Source organism: Bubalus kerabau, chromosome 5 (assembly GCF_029407905.1).
Source record: "Bubalus kerabau isolate K-KA32 ecotype Philippines breed swamp buffalo chromosome 5, PCC_UOA_SB_1v2, whole genome shotgun sequence".
In the NCBI taxonomy this organism is placed as follows: Eukaryota; Metazoa; Chordata; class Mammalia; order Artiodactyla; family Bovidae; genus Bubalus; species Bubalus kerabau.
Window position 1 is genome coordinate 111,419,126 of NC_073628.1, and position 19,483 is coordinate 111,438,608.

A 19,483-nucleotide genomic window follows, 5' to 3' on the forward strand; every position below is an offset into this window, starting at 1 on the left:
AACCCACTGTGACCCTCTCTTTCATTTCCCAAATTTTAAAAAAAAAGGAAAAAAGGAAAAAGTTGCCGGGATGTTTCTTAACTTCTGATGGTGAGGTTGAAGGTCCCCTGGAGTATGTGGCAAAAATGATGCAAGAATTCCCTTTTCTTAAAAAACAGAGAGGAGAGAGGAAGTGGCCCCTTTGTGAGGACATTAGCAAAGCCAAGATGGTGGCCACGTGGCTAAATAAATATAAAGGGCAGCAGCCTCATGAAGCTGCAAAAGCATGGACTTCAGAATTAGAGAGCTTCCCGTTATGGTTCTACTTGGCAGCTGTGTGACTTTGGGTGTGTTACTTAATCTTCCTGTTCTTCCATTCACTCATCTGTAAGATGATTAAACTTGGGTCAAGATGTGGTGAGGATTTAGCAAAGTAATAGATGTCAAGCTTCTAACACAGTATCTGGAAAATAAAAGATATATAACAAATACCATTTCTCTTAGTCTTCATTTGGGGAGAGAAAAGTTTAAGAGCCTATGCCAGATCTAATCTCACCTCTGTTACTAATTAGCTGTGTGAACTTGGGCAAGTTGCCTAACCTCTCTGGGCCTCAGTTTCCTGGAGAATGAAACGAGAGGGATGGCTTAGATGAGCTTCAGAGGCCCTTCCAGCTCTGAAGGTTCCCAACAGTTGCTGTTTGGAAGCTGTGTTGAGCACATTACTGAACAACACAGGGTCTTCCTGGGGGCTGCCAAACCAGTGATGGGAAGAAAACAATGTGATCATCCATGCATTCGCCTCCTGGCTATGCATCTGGACCCAAACCCTCTCTCAAGGCTTCAGTGTTCCAGGCCTCCTGGGATGTCTGCACTGCCTCCCATGAACCCTGGTGCCAACGAGCCAATGCGAGTACCTGGGAGAGTGGGACCTGTGAGACCAGAAGGGTTAAATAAATTGGAAATTTAGCACCAGCCCAGCCTCACTGCCGACAATGAGGAGCTGTTTTAGGAAATAAACAGCAGACAGGGGTTTTTCTGAGGAACAGGAGCTGTGATCTTTGGATGCTCTGCTGTAGCCTTATTAAGCTTGGGGAAGGAGCGAGAATTTCCGGTGGGGAGGAAGTGCAGCTCTGTCCAAAGACGGGGAGGTTTGCCAAGGACATTTGGACAATGAAGGGCTGCAGGTGCAATGAAGTCATGCTTCAGGCAAGGGGTGACCTTGAAAAATTAATCAGAAATGCTGGAGATGGCAAATCGGGTTTGTGGCTGCTGTGAAGAAAAAGCGAGGTCCAGGCAGACAGGTGGAGCAAGCAAAGAAAGCCGCTTTGCTTCTCATTTCTGTGGTGTGAAGACCTCTGGTGCCTTTGCTCCTCCTCGTGAGAAGGGGTGAACTCACGGGAGCTCTGGTGGGGCCAGAACTCAAAGGACTAACGCTGGTCCCTTTTCCAGGCCTCCTCATGCCTGGTTTTGTTTGTTTGTTTTGTTTGTTTGTTTATTTGCTATTTTTACTGTGGGGCCATCTGTAAAAAGCTTGCTTTTAGTCTCCAATGACCCATCAGCTTCTTTTTTGTTATTTTTGTGTTTTGCATTTAATTTTTCCTTCCCAGTTGTTTCTCAAAGCTTGATGAGTCCAGAGTAGACCAGTAAATCCAGCCTGGATACAGTTAGGACGAACTCGAGCCATTCTTTCATATTGGACCTATACCAACACACCCATTTTCCTGGAGTTTTTTCCTTATTTGTTTTTAAGAGTTTTCCTTTAGCCTGTGGGTGCTCATTTGGCCTGGTAGTGACAGAATGCTCCAGAATTGCTGAGGAAAACTTTGTCCCATCTGTGTGGGGTTGGTGGTAGAAGCAACAAAGGATTAGGGAGGCATTTAGTTACAGATCTTCAGGGTCTTGGCCAAGGGACCCTGAGGAAGAACTAGAGGAACTAGAACCAGAGGAAGGCTAGAGGCAGTGCGGCAGCTGGCCCCATGACTCGTCCTTAGAGCAAAGAACCTCTCTGTCACTGTTACTGGGAGGAAAACACACCACCCAGGGAGGCTGAATCAGCAGCTCTCAGTATCTGGAGATTTGTGCAAGAAGCAAGACTCCTAAACTTCCCAGATTCTCTACAGGCCTCTGGGGTCCCAAGGCTCTTCTTGCAGCTGTGGCAAGTTTGAGACAAGTGAAAGCAGATTACCCCACCCTCTTGGGATTATTGAAACTGAAGTGTGAATCTTTCTGAGGTTCCTTATCAATGTTTTAAGAATGGACAGTGAGATGCAAATATAGTTCCCCCTTTTGTTGCTGTTCAGTCACTCAGCCATGTCCGACTCTTTGCAACCCCATGGACTACAGCAAGCCAGGCTTCCCCTTCCTTCACTATCTCCCAGAGTTTGCTCAGACTCATGTCCATTGAGTCAATGATGCCATCCAACCAGCTCATCCTCTGTCGCCCCCATCTCCTCCTGCCCTCAATCTTTCCCAGCATCAGGGTTTTTTCCAATGAATTGGCTCTTCCCAGAAGCCCACTAGGCTCCTCTGTCCATGGAATTTCCCAGGCAAGAATACTGGAGTGGGTTGCCATTTCCTCCTCCAGTGGATCTTCCCAACCCTGGGATCAAACCCACGTCTCCTGCACTGGCAGGCAGATTCCTTACCACTGAGCCACCTGGGATGCCCTAGTGTCCCCCTTGGAGGGAAAGAAATGGAAGTAAGGGGTTAGATTGAATAGGAGTCTGGTGATAAGAAAGCAAATCATAGAAAAGCACATATCCTGAGTAAGTGGTTCCACCTTCCCTGAAGTTCTGAGTGGATGGTAAAAAAAGAAAAAGAAAATTGTTTGCATGCCCCAGGAGTATTTGCAAATCCAAGCCACTAGCTAGTCTATTTCAACCCCCTCAGCTTGTTGTACCCACTGTTCTCACAGATCCCATTTATCCTCCAGAAGAGAGGACAAAGAGGAAGTCATAAACCCGCTCTCAAATGGTGCTTTTAAAAGGGCTCTTTGAGAAGATTCCATAATGACCTGTTGTCCCTTAATCTATGGCTCGGTTCTGGGACTGGATTTTGAAAGTATAAATGTGATTAAAGACTGCTTGGTTTGGCACTGAACTCATTGGCAACCTTGGTTCTTCACATTTGTCTTTGAAATAACAGCTTCACTGTGCAGAGAGCTGCTGGCTTCCCAGGTAGGAGGGCATAGGTGCTGGGTGTCTTATATACTCCATGAGTAGTGGAGTGGGGATCTGGTAGATGAAGGGTGGGGTGGATTAAACTATTTCTGGAATTTTGCTTTGCATTTTCTTGCTACCATTTTTGTTGTTTCTTTTACAGATCAGTCAGCTAGTTTTCCTGGGTCTTGGTCTGGTATGAGTTCTGAAAACCTGGAGGCACTGTGTCCTCAACCCCATCATCAGAACACTGGGAGGTGTCAACGCCACCTTGTGGTCATGCTTAGCAAGTTTCCCTCCTCCAGTTGAAAGTGAAAGTTGCTCACTGGTTTCTGACTTTTTGCGACCCCATGTACATTGCCTGGAAAATCCCATGGGTGGAGGAGCCTGGTGGGCTGCAGTCCATGGGGTAGCTAAGAGTCGGACACGACTGAGAGACTTCACTTTCACTTTTCTCTTTCATACATTGGAGAAGGCAATGGCACCCCACTCCAGTACTCTTGCCTGGAAAATCCCATGGACGGAGGAGCCTGGTGGGCTGCAGTCCATAGGGCAGCTAAGAGTCAGACACGACTGAGTGACTTCACTTTCACGCATTGGAGAAGGAAATGGCAACCAACTCCAGTGTTCTTGCCTGGAGAATCCCAGGGATAGGGGAGCCTGGTGGGCTGCCGTCTATGAGTTTGTAGAGTTGGACACGACTGAAGTGAAGTACAGCAGCAGCAGTACTTACTATACAGTCCATGGAATTCTCCAGGCCAGAATACTGGAGTGGGGAGCCTTTTCCTTCTCCAGGGGATCTTCCCAACCCAGGGATCAAACCCAGGTCTCCTGCATTGCAGGTGGATTCTTTACCAGCGGAGCCACAAGGAAGTCTAAAGGCCAGCAGGAGTTTTCCACAAATTTGTCATCTCTTCCCTACCTCTGCCCCTTCACCTTCCAGAAATAAACCTGGAGAAAGTGTTTACTGCGTTCGAAGTTATCTGATGGGGAGATGCAAGAAGAAGAAAGTGTTCGGGTCTCAGGTCTAGGTGGTGAGCCTATTGAGGTCATCGGTAGGGTGTTTTCTTTTCTTTTTTTTATAAGCACATATCCTGATGTGTCTGCCATTAAACTGCTTCTGAGCAGAGTCCACCTCTATTCCTTCTGAGTCCCTTGAATGAAACTGTGGTGTGTGAGGGTGAGCTCTTTGCGACTATTGTTTCCTGAATCCATCTTTGGGAAGAGCACAGGTGCTTGGAGGAACAGGATAAGCAGGAATCCATGAGTCATGTTATGATGCTTTGAGTCCAGTTGACCATGGGCCTTGGGGAGATATTGAGGTATGGTGTCTCTTAAAAATGGTGAAAACTTGTGAGAAAATCACTCTGCCTAATAAAAGGAATCTATAAATCCTTTTTGTAGGAAGTTAGGTGAGCTAGTCTTTGAAGTTCCTTTCTTTGCTTTGAAATTCTTTAACAGGAATCTAGGCGATGCTGCCGATACTATTTATAAAAATGTTCCACAGGGTAAAATGGTTCCAGTAGAAGACAGATTTTGGTTCCCACTGATGTTTCTTGGCTTTCACCTGAATTGACAACATGAGGGCCCATCATTTTTTCCCGTCTCAGTTCCCTCGATGAGGTGGGCTGTGTTCGTACCACCCAGGACCCCAGTTCTGCTTTTATGGATAAAATGAGTCCAGCCACTTCCTTGGCACAGTCTTCTCTGCAATGTTTTCATGTGTGTGTGTGTGTGTGTGTATGTACATGTGTATATGTTTATTGATGACTTCGGAATCAGCTTTTCTTTTTCTCTCTCTTTCATAAAGCAGAGCTTCTAGTGAATTTTCATTACTTAGTTCTGCTTGCTCACCAATGCCAATTTCCATGTTCAGATCAGAGACTAGCATTACTGACCGTCAGAACCGAAAGGGAAGTTAGAAGCCATTCTAGTTTCATCCAACCAGATAAGGAAACTGAAGCCCCAAGAGGTGAAACAACCTTTCCGAAGTCATAGTGCCAAAACGCGGCAGAGCTGGGCCCACCCCTGAGACCCCAGGTTCCTCATCCAACAAGCTTCCTGCTGTTCACTGGGCTCCAACTCTCTAGCTAAATCTTAATTAACGGGTTTCTTGAAAGGCTTGTTTCTGTTTCTTCTTCCTTCCCCCTAGTTTTTTGAAGCCCATGGGGAACTGAGAAATGGGAATGTCACCTCCATTTCCGCCACTGGTCTGACAGTCACACCCACACCATGGCAGTGGGCAGTGAGCAAGACCTTGAAGATCTACTAAAGGGAGAGGGCAAGAGGCAGCTGACTCCATCCTCGTTACATCAGAAACGTGGTTGCCAGCCTGAGGGACTGTCCTTCCCTGCTTAATAGAGCTCAGTTACATTGGGCATGTTTCCATTAGAAAACTGCCAGCTCTCAGGCTCGTCCAGTGATTGGCTAGGAAAGGCCCAGGATGCCTCAGTTTGACTAAGGTGGATATTACAAAGAAAAAAACCCCAAACTTGAGGCCTTAAGGAAAAAGAGAGAGGAGGAAACAAGTGGCTGGGGAGACGGGCATGAATTTTGGCAGACACGGAATGCTTGTAGCTGACATTTGGCTGGAGAAGTTGAAGGGTCATGGCTTTAGAGCCTCCAGCTCTCTTGGGTGTAAAAATCAAATCATGCTAGCGAAGAGAGCACATCTCATAAAATGGGAGGTAGGCCCATACTTCTCCCTTATTCACCTTTGGATTTCTAGATGTAATTTCCTCTGGCACTTTTCATTTTTCCTCTCAAAGGCAGAATAATAAAAGAAGATGGAGAAAGGCTTCTCGTGAGCTCACCTCATTAAGGAGGTCATTCCTGTTTCTCACTGGACCAAAAGAAAGAGGAGAAAACTGAAACCCAAACCCTGAAATTCCACCTCTTCCCAGAGATTATCAGTCAGGGGAATGGCTGGCTGGTCATGTAACTTCTCCTGACTCTTATTAAGCCACTTGTCCTAAGGAGAGCCTGGCTGAAATGAGAGCCTCAGAATTGAGGCTTTAGTTTGCAATTCAGGGAAAAAGAATCCATGACAAATAGGACCAGAAATAGAGAAAATGGAGCTAGGTGGGATCTATGTTCCCCAGGGCACCTGTGATCTCAATGGCAGGTTCCGAGGGGAGCCCAGATCTGCTTCTTCTGTCTTTCCATCAGTGTCTGATCCCAAAGTGCTATGAACCATAGCTCTCTCCCCTTCCCAGCTTCAAAGAAAGTTGACCTGAGGGAGGGGGCAGGGACTTATGACCCTCAGGCACACGGCTGCTGTGCAGCCCAGGCCAGGTGCAAGCAACACCTTGGGAACTAGAATCCAAAACAGTGGCTGGGCTTGTGAGGCCACAGGGGATCTTAAGGTAGGATGGAAGTGGGCAAAGGATGGGGTGGCTGGAAAATAGGTGACAGAGGACACTTGGCTGGTAAGACTAAGAATGTTTGATGAGAATCTTTGGCCCATTACAAAGGACTTGGGTTGCTGGGACAGGATGAGGTTAATACGTTTCCTTTTAAGGGGACTTGTTGGCAAAGCTCTCTTGCTGGAGCTTCTCTCTCTCTTCTCGGGGCTGGTGTGAGAACCCGGCCACCGAAGGCAGTGACCAGAGCTCGGTTCCTGGAAGTTAAGGGTATCTCAGAAGGAGGGCAGGAAAGAAGGCACATGCCTGTCACCGATCTGACTCCACGATCTGGTTTTGAGTTGGTCTTTTAAGAAAATGTCTCACTGTTCCTCCTTGGTGGAAAAAAAGGGGATGGTTAGGGATGGCTGGGTAGGAGGGAGCATGGAGACTGAAGGGCAGGCACGGGGGCAGCAAAAACCATGAGCTGCTGATTCTCAACTGATTCCTGCTACATCCCGCTTCCTTCAAACACTCTTAACATGTTGCAAAGCACATTACTATGTCCCCCACCCCTTGTTTCATATTATAAAGTACAAACAAATGACAGAAAAGGTCAGTTGGCTCGCAGCTGCCCACTGCTTAGAACTACAAGGACCGCCGTTTTCTCCCCGCCACGAGACGGTGGCTGTATGGGCGCATCTTCATCTCCACGAAGGGGATGGAGAACTCGTGGCCTTTCCAGTGGTACCAGTTGATCCCCTGGGAAGGAGAAAGATGAGCATGTCAGATCACCTTTCCCTACTCAAGCGAACTCCCAGCCTGAAAAGAGAGAGGGTGCTGAGAGCGGGGAATCCAAGATGGACATTTAGCCCTTTTCCATTAACTTGAAGCTTTGTGGCTAAGTTCCCTCCCTCCACAAAAGGGGCCAAAAAAACAGAGATTTTTTTTTTTTTTCCTAGCTTTTCTCTTTAGGCATGCTTGTGGTCTGGGCCTATAATAGGAATGTGTAGCAGGTCTTTCCTTATCACTGGCTTTCTGGTTTGGGCTTTCAGGATTTGCATGCACCAGTAAATCTGAATTTCAGATTCCCAACAGTATAGAAGCATTTTGAAGAGCGTAACTGTGTTTGACTGCTCACTCCTGATGGGAGTGTTAAGTGGTTTCCATCTATCAGGTGACCAACCATCTTGGTTTGCCCAGGACTAAGGGGTGCCCTGGCTGCTGGCCTTCCCTGTGCTAAAACCAGAGAGGTCCCAGTTGGTCACCCTATCGCCCGGCCCAGCTGATGGATGTGTAGTCTCCAATGGGGAGACATGGTCTCTTTTACACTGCTATTTCTGCTCTCTCCGTTCCTAGGATACTTCTTTGGATGAAGCCAAGCCAAACCTTCTTTGGATGAAGCTGTCCCTGAACTTGATAAGCTCTTCACGGGATATCCTAGAGGAGGAAATGAAATGGGACTTGACTGGTCATCAAGGTTTCTCTGGGTGAGTTCTAGCTTCCGGGTCCAGGTGTGTTCCCCTTTTCTCCCTCTGGCTTTGACTCTGTCCTGTTCTTATCTCAGTGTCTGCATTATTTTCCTCTTTATAATAATCCGTTCTCAACACTCTGAGTGTATCTTTTTAAGAAGGAAATGCAAGGCCCACCTGTGCACTTAGAACATGAAGCTAAGGCACGTGGGCTGCACAGCTGTGGCTCATCTATGCAGCGGCAGAGTTTCACCCACCTGACTGTGCCTGGACTCGCCGTATTTCCCATTGAGGTTGGTCCGGTGGCAGTTCTTATACCACCAAGCGCCCTTGTAGGACATGGCACAGTTGGTAACTGCTATGTCATTGTCTCTGTCCTCCGTGGAGAATGGGCGGCCCTGATGGTAGCTGAGAGAGTCCCCTGGGAAAAAAACACATGCTTGAAGCTGTCCAATTTGTCATTCTTTTGTCTCAACGTTCTGGACGTTTGACCCAGGCCCAAAAAACCTGGCTTCTGCTTCAGAGACCTTCCACTTACCTCTCTGTGTCTATTCAGCTTTGGCCTGGCTATACTGAGCTCTTTCTCCACGTACTCCTGGGGTCCACTACATCTGTGCTGCTCTCTCCAGCTCAGTTGCTCATTCCCCTGACCTTCTGCTCAGAACTGCGTTCACTCAGCTCCACCTCGCCACCCCTGCCTGTTTCCTCCAGGCCAGCACTGGGACACAGGCATGGATGACTCCTTGTGTCTCAGAGGAGACAGTGATGAGTCATCTGCCCTGGGTAATCTGGGTCACCACTGTGCAGCCTGGCTTTCCCCATGGCTCATCAGGCCTTGGTCACGTCAATATCTGCTCGTTCAGAACTTGGGTCCACATGTGAAGAAGGACATTACCTAACTAGAGTTTCTCTCCATAGGAAGCAAGATGATAAGAAAATCCTAATCATATTAGAGGAGAAGTGATTGGGAAAACCAGGACTGTATCTTGGGGAAAAGCAGACTTGTAACAGGAGACAAGGTTCTAGATCACTGACTCCAAATATTTGATGGGTTATTTAGTAAACAAACAGAACTCCAACAAACAAACACTCTTTGGAGAAGAATGAAGATCAGTAGGTAGAGACTGTGAAGTTAGAGCTGTTGATAATTGGGATAGACTACTTGGAAATATGGGGATATCTTTATTTTTAGAAGCTGGGGGTTTTCTTCTTGGCATGTTGTGCAGGCCACACATATGAACTGAGTATTTAAGTAAGGTATTAAACCGTAATTAATTTATAACTGTTGGCCAAACCTCTGGCCTCTGGCAGAACTTGTGGTTAGAGATGTTGTGAAGGGGCTCATGCTATTGAATGAGTGTCGTCTAAGATGTTTCCGAGGTCACTTTAAGCTGGGGGAACTCATGGCTCTGATCCTGTGGCTTCCTGAGTCCACACTCACAGTGGCCACTCAATGCCTCCAAGTGCTTCTGGTCACAATTTAATTCTTAGGAGGATGGTCCTTCTTTTATAGGGAAGCCTGGTCCATTCAGGCCAGCTTGGTCCCTAAGTCCATATGTTATTATTTCTATCCCATCGTTTTTATCTCCCTCTCTAAACAAACCAGGCTTTATCTCCACCCAGAGCTAATCCCACCGACCTACAACTCATTCTTTGTCATCTCTTCCAGGTCCTGGAGAAGGCAGAAAAGAGTTCTTACTTTTTTTCCTTTTTTCATATAGATACAGATAGAGATAGGTATATATTGATATTTTAGCATTTTCATCTCTTCTCACCCTAACTCATACTCAATTCCTGTGTCTTAAAAAATCCTGGCTTAATCCTACTTTCTAGAGACTCTTTCTTTACCATCAGTCCCCTATTTTGTCTCTACCCACGTTTCTATATTCTCATCTTCTGCTTATCTCTCTAACCTAGAAGCTGCCCTCCCTGCGAACTATTCCCTCCTGCTTCCACTTTGGATGTTGCCTGCTACTGTCTCAGATATGATCCTGATGTTGGTCTTTGTCTCCTCCCCAGATCTGGCCCCCTTCCCATTCCTAGTTCATAAATCCACCTCATACGTTCAGTCCATCTATTATCTAAGTCTTGGTTTTTCTCTCTCAAACTGCTGTTTGGATTTATGCTTTTCTCTTAACTCCTAAGATCAGCCAAGGCCCTTGTGATCTCCTACCAAGATTAATGCAGCAGCTCCAGCTGGTCTCTGTTCTTTACTCAGGTTTACTTTATCCTATTTAAGGCTGACACTTGGATCTTCCTAAAACTCCACGTCCAGTATGTCACTCAGGACCCACCATGGCTCCCCACTGCCCACCATATTAAGACAGAACTCCTCTGTCCCCTTGGCTTTAAGGCCCTTCAGGGTCTGACTCCACCCTACTCCACTTGTTTCCTTTCTATTCTTTCTGAACTCACACCTTGTCCTGGGCAGCCAGGTCCTCTGCACTTGCCCTCACTCCACACTAACTGCTCCTTCTGTGACTTCTCCCCTAGGATTTTCTTTCCCTGGAATGTTTCCTTTCCCCGTGGGATCCCAGCCAAATGCTGCTGCTTTCATGAAGCCTTCTTCAACCTCTAAGACCCCCCTTCTCCAAATGCACGTTAAACTGGAAGTGAGTACCCTTCTTTTTGTGGTGAGTTGCTTCCAAACTGTTTCTTCTTCAGATAAAAGTTTAGTTCTTGCAGAGGTCAGGCCTTATGCTCCTTATGAGTCCTCACAATTCACATGATGAACTTTTAGAGGTTGCTCAACAACCTTTTTGCCATAATTTGACTTGTAATGTTCAGCTCCAATTCAATTAAGAGTCCTGGTTAGAGACTTGGATTTTTGTAGGCTCGAGAACAATGGAGATGGGAGAAGGGACCGAACTTGGCATTGAAGGCCACAGAGGCCACTGTTCTAGTGGGGCCAATAAAGATGAGCAACATGCAAGATAAAGGCCAGGGGACTTGGGCAATAGTAAATGCCAGAGAGAGGATGGCTCCTCCTCCCTGGAGACCTTCCAGTCTGGAAAGAACCACCATTGTGTGAAGTTGTCCAGAGAAGGGGCCTACATAAGCCTAGCTTCGCATCGTTTGAAGAAGATGAACTGAATATTTGACCTACGAGGTCAGACTGCAATTGATTTTTGATGATTGGCCAAACTGTTGGTGGGACTTGCCTCTGAATCGTGAGAGTAGAGCTCAGTCCAACAGCTGCGACCTTCACGGGGTCCAGCAGTGAGACAGAGCTACACAGAGACTGCGGAGGTTGGGCCCAAGTTCAACAGGTAAGAGCACAGCCTGGGGCCACTGAGGAGGAGGGAGGGGGCTTGGCCAGGTGAGGAAGTGGGAGGGCTTGCTTGTCTTTCTGTGGGAGAAATAAGGACGGATTTCTGCAGGCAGGATTCTAATCTTAGGGAGTGGTTGGTATCAGGTTATTTCTGAAATGGTTTGGTCTGACATTTTGTGTAATACACTCCATTTCAAATGACTATTTTACATCCAAAGTGTGGGTAAATTGGATCTTTTATTGGGGCACTTCGGGCAGGTCTGATTGCCATGGGGCATGATCTCTCATGTGAACAACAAGGGAAAGCTTGTCTTCTCTTTGGAGGAAAGACACCTGGCTGAGCAGAGAAACGGCTGAGCAGATGCAGTCACTGGAGAGGCAACACTTTGATGGTCTTAACTCCAAGAGCCTTGAACATGTTGCTAAATTTATACCCTAGCATTTAGCCATATAATTGGAGTTAATGAAAGGACCAATAACTCCATATACCAAATAGTGGAATATTTGGCAAAACAGGTTTTAGGATATGTACTGGAAGGGAACCTAGGAAATACATTGGCAGAGCCTAAGAATCAGACTGGGATACGATGTCCTGATAAAACTCTTAACGCAACAGAGCTTATAGAGATGCTTGTTGTACTTAGTGGAAGTGTCATAAAATCTACAGAAAACGTGACTGTGTGGGTTCTTGTGGAGGACTGAAAAGACATGTGGCCTGTGGGGGACATGTAGAGCTGTTGTTTGTTCCCTGATGGAGGTGTGATGAAGACTGCTGATAGAGGAGGGCCAGCTCAGAATGGGGGCATCTGTCTTATTTTCATTAGTTCAAAGATGATTTTCCTAGCTGTCATTGCAGGGGAGATTTCTATCCAGACAATAGATGATTATGCTTTCACTGGATGAGAGCCCATATTGACTAATCTAGACAAGAAAAATAATCCTTCACCCTCGCATGGTATTTTTTTTTAACTTCAAAAAGCACTTTCACTCTATTTATCACATTATTTTTTCTGTCTCCTCTGCGAACTAGGGCAGGCATCGTTATTAAGATTTTCCAGATGAGGAAACTGAAGTCCTTGAGAAATTGATTGCAGGTCACCTGAGTGGTGAGGAGCTTGCGTGCGTGCCAAGTCCCTTCAGTCGTGTCTGACTCTTAGCAACCTTATGGACTGTAACCCGCCAGGTTCCTCTGTCCATGGGATTCTCCAGGCATGAATACTGGAGTGCATTGTCATGCCCTCCTGCAGGGGATTGTTTCAACCCAGGTTGGGGGCAGCCTGGACCAGAGCCAGCACTTCCAGCCCTCCACCCTCCTCCTCAGCCAGCAAGGACTTCACCAGCTCTGTGGGTGCTGCTGTTACTCCCCAGTGCAGCTCGGCCTGGAGTGTGGGCCCTACTGCACGTCCACTATCATCGGGGGCTTCTTGGGGGCCAGGGTACCTGCGGTGCCGTTGTAACCTCCTAGGCGGAGTTTGTACAGGCTTCTGTTGTCCTCAACAGAGAACCTGTCGTAGGAGGCAAAGGCGGTCTCCTGCCCATCACGCATGTCCACGCGCAGCTCGTAGCGGCCCTGGGACGTGATCCTGTGTATGTTGTCCAGCCCTGTGAAGAAGAGCCAAGAAAGCAGTGAGCCTGGCCTCAGTGGCTTCAGACATGGGTGGCAGAAGGCGACTATGGCCTCAAAACAGATGTTCTGGGAAAGAGGAGGAATACTGGGATTGCTTTAGCTTTTAGACCTTCCCAGCTGGTTATCAAACAGACCCTTGTTGTTGTTGTTGAGTTGCTAGGTCATGTCTGACTCTGTGACCCCATGGGCTGTAGCCCACCAGGTTCCTCTGTCCATGGGATCTCCCAGGCAAGAATACCGGAATGGGTTGCCATTTCTTACTCCAGGGGATCTTCCCGACCCCAAGATTGAACCTGCATCTCTCCTGCACTGGCAGGCAGATTCCTTACCACTGAGCCACCAGGGAAGCCCAATCAGGCCTTACCAGACGCCAAATTTCCTCCTACAAAAAAGCCACCCAGTTCTGCTGGTGAGTTCCCACTGCAGGTCAGCTCAGGGGTCCTGCCATCAAGTACTGACCCAGTAACTGACAAGCTCTGAGCCATAGGATTCCTGGCCTAGGCCTGCCCCCTGCCTCCCTTCCACCTCCCACTCCAAACCACAGTGTGGGTTGAAAATGATGAGCTGCATCATGGTGTGACTCCTTTGGTGTAAGTGATAGGAAGCAGGAGGTAGGAGCATTGATCAGGGGAACTCAGAGTGGACCCTCAGGGTCCAGAGGATCTGGACATCCTACCCAATAGCCTGGGAGGGGGTTCCATCCACCTTTAATTACACTGCCTTTCCTGTTCTCTGCCTCAGCCCTCCTGAGGCTCCCATAACTGGGTCAGAGAATATTGTCCCCTATCTCCTGATGCCAGCTCCTGTCTCTCGGATCTACCTGTTTTATCTTTGCATTGCCACCTCTGCACTCATCTACCTGGTCAGTCACACACCCCCACCCCCAGGCCCACCCCCTTGGCCCTCCCACCACTCTCTCCTTGGCCTCTAAGTTTCCTAGCCTTTGATCTAATAGGTGCAAACCCCAGAAGTCCAGAGTTAGGCAGAGCCCAGATTCTTCTTGGTGATATTTTCTCATATTTTCTTGTCTCTTTGCTCTGGCTGGCTGTGCTCTGGATCTTTCTGATTCTGACCTCCCTGCCCAGACTTTGAACCGCCCCCACCCCCACATTGCTGGTGATCTTGGAGTCCTCCTGATTTCTACCTGCTTGCTGAACTGGGGTCCTCCTGCTTTGCTGTGACATTTGATATCTATCAGAGTACACCATGATTTAGAATTGAAAATATTGCAGATAGGTGGGAATTTAGAGATTACTTAGGCTAGTTTCTTTGTTTTGTTGAAAACGTGGCTGAAGTCCAGAGAGGTGATATGGCTGATGGAGGGTCACCTGGATCTTTCTGTTTCCCTGTCCTGTTTGACAGTTAAAGCCTTATGTTAATTATATATTATATGTTATATAACTGTTTGCTGTTTGCTGGGTTACTGGTACCCTACACTTGGCTTGTGATGTGGTGGATCCTGGTGGTACCCTACCCAGATGCCCTTTAACTGGTCAGTGGACATAACCTCAGCTGCTAACAACTCACAGGTTTATTACCCAAACAGGAGTTGCTTCACTCTGGAAGTTACCCTCTCCCTCCCCCATGCCTTGGGGCAGAGCCCCATCAATGCCTGATGTAGGGGGTGGGTAGTCCCAGATCCCAGCCCCCTTGCCCCACTGGGGACCAACTCTGAGGCGCAGTTCATGCTCCAGAGCTTCCCTGGGGATCAGACCAATGCTAATCTCCCACCAAGATCACACTGTTAAACTCCTCCCTGCTCTATCCTGTTTCCCCACCCACTTCTGAGAGTACTCGCCCGATAAATGGCTTGAACAAGAATCCCAGTGTCAGACTTTGCTTCTAGGGAACCCAGCTGACAACGTAAACCGTGGTCAGAGTATTACCCCTCACCTGAGTACCGCTACCAGGCTGTGCTTCTACTTAAGAGCCCTCCCTGGCTCCCTATTATGTATGGCATTAAGTCAAAGCTTCCCTTCCTCACTTGAGGGACTGTAACATGTCTTTGTTCAACCCACCTTACCTCATTTTCTTCTTTCCCTGAGCTGCATCTTTGCTCTAGTTGGATGGTTTTTCATTTTCCCATGTGCTCATGTCAACGGGATCCCTGCCTTCCCTCTTTTCTTATCCCCCTCCCTCCTTCATCCTTTTTACTCATCTCTCAATGCCTTCTGCAGGAAGCTGACTCTTCCTTCTCTGAATATCTGTGGCCTAGCTCATAGATGAGTACAGTGTTTCTGAGTGTGAGAGGGCATCTTTGATGATACGAGAAGTAATTGGGGAATGTGCTTAGTCATGTCTGACTCTTTGTGACCCCATGGACTATAGCCCACCAGGTTCCTCTGTTCATGGGATATTCCTGGCAAGAATACTGGGGTGGGTTGCCATTTCCTCCTCTAGGGGATTTGCCTGATCTAGGGATCGAATCCGTGTCTCCTGAACCTCCTGCATTGGCAGGTGGATTCTTTACCACTGAACCACCCAGGAAGCCATTTTTGGAGTAAGGACTAAATAACTTTAAACGTGTAGGGAGAAAGGTATTTCCAAATTCTGTCTCTTTCTCCGTAGATGGAGGGGAAGCCTTAATCCTGATTCTAACTGTTCCTCTCAGTCTGGATCTAGTACTCTGTGCGTATTCACTGGAAGGACTGATATTGAAGCTGAAGCTCCAATACTTTGGCCACCTGATGTGAAGAGCTGACTCATTGGAAAAGACCTTGATGCTGGGAAAGATTGAAGGCAGGAGGAGAAGGGGATGACAGAGGATGGGATGGTTGGATGGCATCATCAACTCAATGGACATGAACTTGAGCAGACTCCAGGAGATAGTGAAGGACAGGGGAGCCTGGCGTGCTGCAGTTCATGAAGTTTCGAAGAGTCAAACATGACTTAGCGGCTGAACAGCAGCAACAACAAAAACTTTGTGGTTTAACACTCAACACTTTCTAATCTCCATTTTTAACACCACCAGCACCAGCAACAACTGGCATTTCATATTTTTGCTGTTTGCATTGCATTTATTTTTAAGATTCCCTTTTATTTATGGCACATGATGACTCGCTTTCTGTTTTTGGCAATGCTGTGATGTTTCTTTCACAAAAGAATAGATTTCATTTATTAAAAGTGATACATAGGGACTTTCCTGGTGGTCCAGTGGTTCAGACCCCAAGCTTCCAATGCAAGGGGCTAGGGTTCAGTCCCTCGTCAGGAAACTGGATCCCACATGCTACAACTGAGGATCCCACGTGCCACACCTGGGACCCAGCACAGCCAAAGAAATAATTTTTTTAAAAAGTGATATATAGAAAATTCAAGCGTGCGACAGTTCAGATGTTTCCCAGAAGTGACTGTGGCGTCCAGTGGCTGAGGCTGGGGAAGCATGAGCACTGTCCGCTGTGGGCACATCGATTTCTGTGCTTTACACGTACCTCCCAAGCTGACTGCAAACTCTTAGAAGGCAAGGATACTTTCCTATTCACTTCTCTTTCCTTTTTTACCTTCTATTTTTATTACATTCATCAGCAAATACAGATCTGGGCATCTAGTAGGCACTCAGTAAATTCTTATCAATTGAGTGATTGATTGGTATCTACACTTTAGGTACCTACTATCCTCAGCCACTGTGACAGGTAATGAGGTTGAAAATGAATATGGTTAGGTCCCAGGCCTGAAAGAAGTTTACATAGTATAGTCAGGAGAAACAGAAAGGAAAACAGACCCTGATTTGGGCCACAAAAGAGAGAGACTGCTCCTGCAGGCAAAATTAGAGACAAATGGATAGGACAGGTCCTACTGGGGAAGAGGAGGTGAGCTGAGGCTTTGAATATGCAGCAAAGCACAGCAAGGTGTATGGGGGTGGGGAGAGTTGATAGGCAGAGGTCCCTTGCAAAGAAAACAGTGATTCTAAGGCTTTGGAGTCTGGGGAAAGGGATGGATGAATTGGGAATTGGGAGTTAACAGATATACATTACTACATACAAATATTGTATTGGCTAAAAAGTTTGTTTGGGTTTTTCCATACTATCTTCCACAAAAATCCGAACAAACGTTTTGACCAACCCAATAGATAAACAATAGGACTTACTGTATATAGCACAGGGAACTATATTCAATATCTTATAATAACTGATAATGGAAAAGAATCTGAAAAAGGATATATGTATTTATGTGTGTATGTATAACTGCATCATTTTGCTGTATACTTGAAACACTGCCAATCAACTATACTTCAATAAGAAAATATTTGGAGTTTGGTGTCGGTTGGAGGGTGCAGGGAAGGGGAATGGGGCTCTTGGTGGTGGGGAGCAGGCCCAAGAGGAGGGCCTTGTACCATAGCTAAGGTGCTGGTGACGGGGACTCATTTAAAAGTTCTACAAATGGGGCTAGCCATTGCTCAGATTTTGGCATGAGGGAGATAGTTCTAGTGGCCGTGTAGACAAGGGTTGATCCAGAAGGCAGGAAGGCCAGTTATGGGGTTCTGATAGGAACGTCCAAGAGAAGGATGATGAGGCTGAGTGGGAGATAGAGAGGAGACCACAGATACAGAAGACAATTATTGCCTTTCCTTGGCCTCCCTTCATGATCACTGTGAAAATCTAACAGGGAGATGCAGGGAATAATAAATGTACTGCTTTCTGGAACTGGCTCCTCTGCCATCTGCCTGGGTCGGGTTGTGTTTACCTTGTCACACCAGTTCGGTTCTCAGTCTACACCTCCCGCTTGCGTCAGACCTCTAGGAAATTGCCAGTCACCTCTAATGTCATTTTCATTTTTTCCTTTTCCATCCCAAGTCAGGTAATAATATTCCTCCAAGGAACAAGGTCTGAGCGACTGTCTCATTTTCCTCCTGGCCTGCAGGCTGGTTGGCTGATGCCTGGCTTCTGAGAGATGACCCGCCAGCCTATTGCTCCCCCTGCCCCCTTCCCCCACCAGGCAGCTCACTCCCTTTGTAAAAGTTGCCTCACGTCAAGACCCATCAGCATAAGAGACTATTAATGAGGATGGGAAGAGACAGAGCAAAGAGGAAAACACCACCACAAGATAAAAACAGATCAATAGTGGAGCCAAACAGAGCAAGAGGTACTGAAAGCAATTCACGAGCTGTCAACTTCTCAGCAGACCCAGGGTTTCTGATAATCCCAGATGGACACAGAACGCAGAGAGACGGACAAAAAGCCAGAGTAGCATTCCAAGAGAAACAAAAAAGGAGGCGTTACCCAGCCAAAACTCATCCTCCAGGTTCCCAAAGCCAACACGGTACTCAGTCCATTTCCGGAAAAAATCAGTTTGGCCATTCTGCCGCCTCTGGAATACCTGTGAAGAGAGAGGGACAAATGAAAAAAAATGAGTAAAACTACTGTAACAGAGTTTTATATCTGCAGTGACAGAGACACTCAGGTAAGGACCACTGCAGTAGAGAGCTCGGTATATGCACAGCGGTCATGGCAGGAGACGCTTGGAGCCCTTCTCTGAAGCACAGGGGCCCTTGATGAATAGGCTGGGGTGTGATGTTGACACTAATTTGCACCCCTGCAATGTAGAAAGGATTCAGGATACATATCAAACCCCCGATAGTCAAGGGAAATAGGCTAGGCTCTCAAATTCATCTTTTCACACCGTGGCATGCAGCAGAAAGCATTTTTCACCAAAAGAATGGGACCCATTTCAGATCAGCCAGTAATGTCATCATCCTGTTTCAGGCAAAGCAAGTGTGTATCATTCACTTTCTGAACTGTTTAAGTGCTAATTTCATTTAACCTCCAATACATCAGCCTCGACCTCAACTTCCGATTATGCTTTAATAAGAAGGCACAAATATGTCAGAAACATAAAAGAAGACATCTCCCAAGAGTGACTGTTTTGAGCCCAGCCACCATTGACTCCATTCAACAACTATCCATTTGGCACTGTGAAAAATCCAGCATAGTGTGTTGGTGCTGGAGGCGGGATCCTCAGGAGGAATGGGTGTGAAGGGGTAGGGGTTCCATCTGTAACTGACTCAGCTAATGCTGGGCTGCTTTTGGGCCAGGCTGCCAGAACTCCCCCACCTGCATAGTGGCCTGCAGTGATGTGTGAGGCCATTCGCCAGGCTGCCCATTCTCTTCTCTCTGTACTGCCCTATTGGACATGGGAGGAGTGTGATAGGAAATGGAGTCTCTCTTTTCCCTACCACTTCTGCTCCCTGAAGACTATTGGGGAAGAACCAGAAAGGCCAGGAGAGGATGGAGACAGGGGTGGCCTTTGTACATAGAGGTGGCGATCCACTTTCTGCCCCTTAACTGCTCCGCCATATGTGATTCTCCAACAGAAAGACACTGATCACCTCCCCATAGAGACTTCCCTCCTCCTTCGAGGGACTCACCTCCTCTACTCCTTATCATAGATGCAGTTTTCAGCAGGGAAGACCCCTGGGCCTCTCTGAGCTACTTCTCTCTTTTCCTGGCACCCTCCTGCATGAACTATCTCCCCAGAAGGAGCCGTTTTCCTGGGTCCCCCTTTCTTGGCTGGACCACTACAGCCTCATATTCTTATTCCTTCCTCTGCCTGTTCAAACCTGTGATAGGTCTGCTGAACAAGGGCCCTGAGGACGATGCAGAGTTACAGAGTGGACCTGTGGGGTGGGGGAGGAGGGGCAG

The 19,483-nt window shown here is 47.3% G+C and overlaps 1 protein-coding gene across 2 annotated transcripts in view; it reads right to left on the reverse strand.

Annotated features, from left to right (window-relative positions):
• Positions 1 to 7,126: 7,126 nt before the first annotated feature.
• The window catches only part of TNR (tenascin R), a 94,524-nt gene continuing 82,167 nt past the window's right edge, over positions 7,127 to 19,483 (reverse strand). For both annotated transcript variants that reach the window (XM_055583648.1, XM_055583649.1), the window contains 4 exons: positions 18,065 to 18,161; positions 12,662 to 12,823; positions 8,208 to 8,371; positions 7,127 to 7,240 (listed from right to left, as the gene is read on the reverse strand). In XM_055583648.1, the coding sequence (XP_055439623.1) occupies positions 7,127 to 7,240; positions 8,208 to 8,371; positions 12,662 to 12,823; positions 18,065 to 18,161 (537 nt within the window). The remainder of the gene's footprint in view (positions 7,241 to 8,207; positions 8,372 to 12,661; positions 12,824 to 18,064; positions 18,162 to 19,483) is intronic.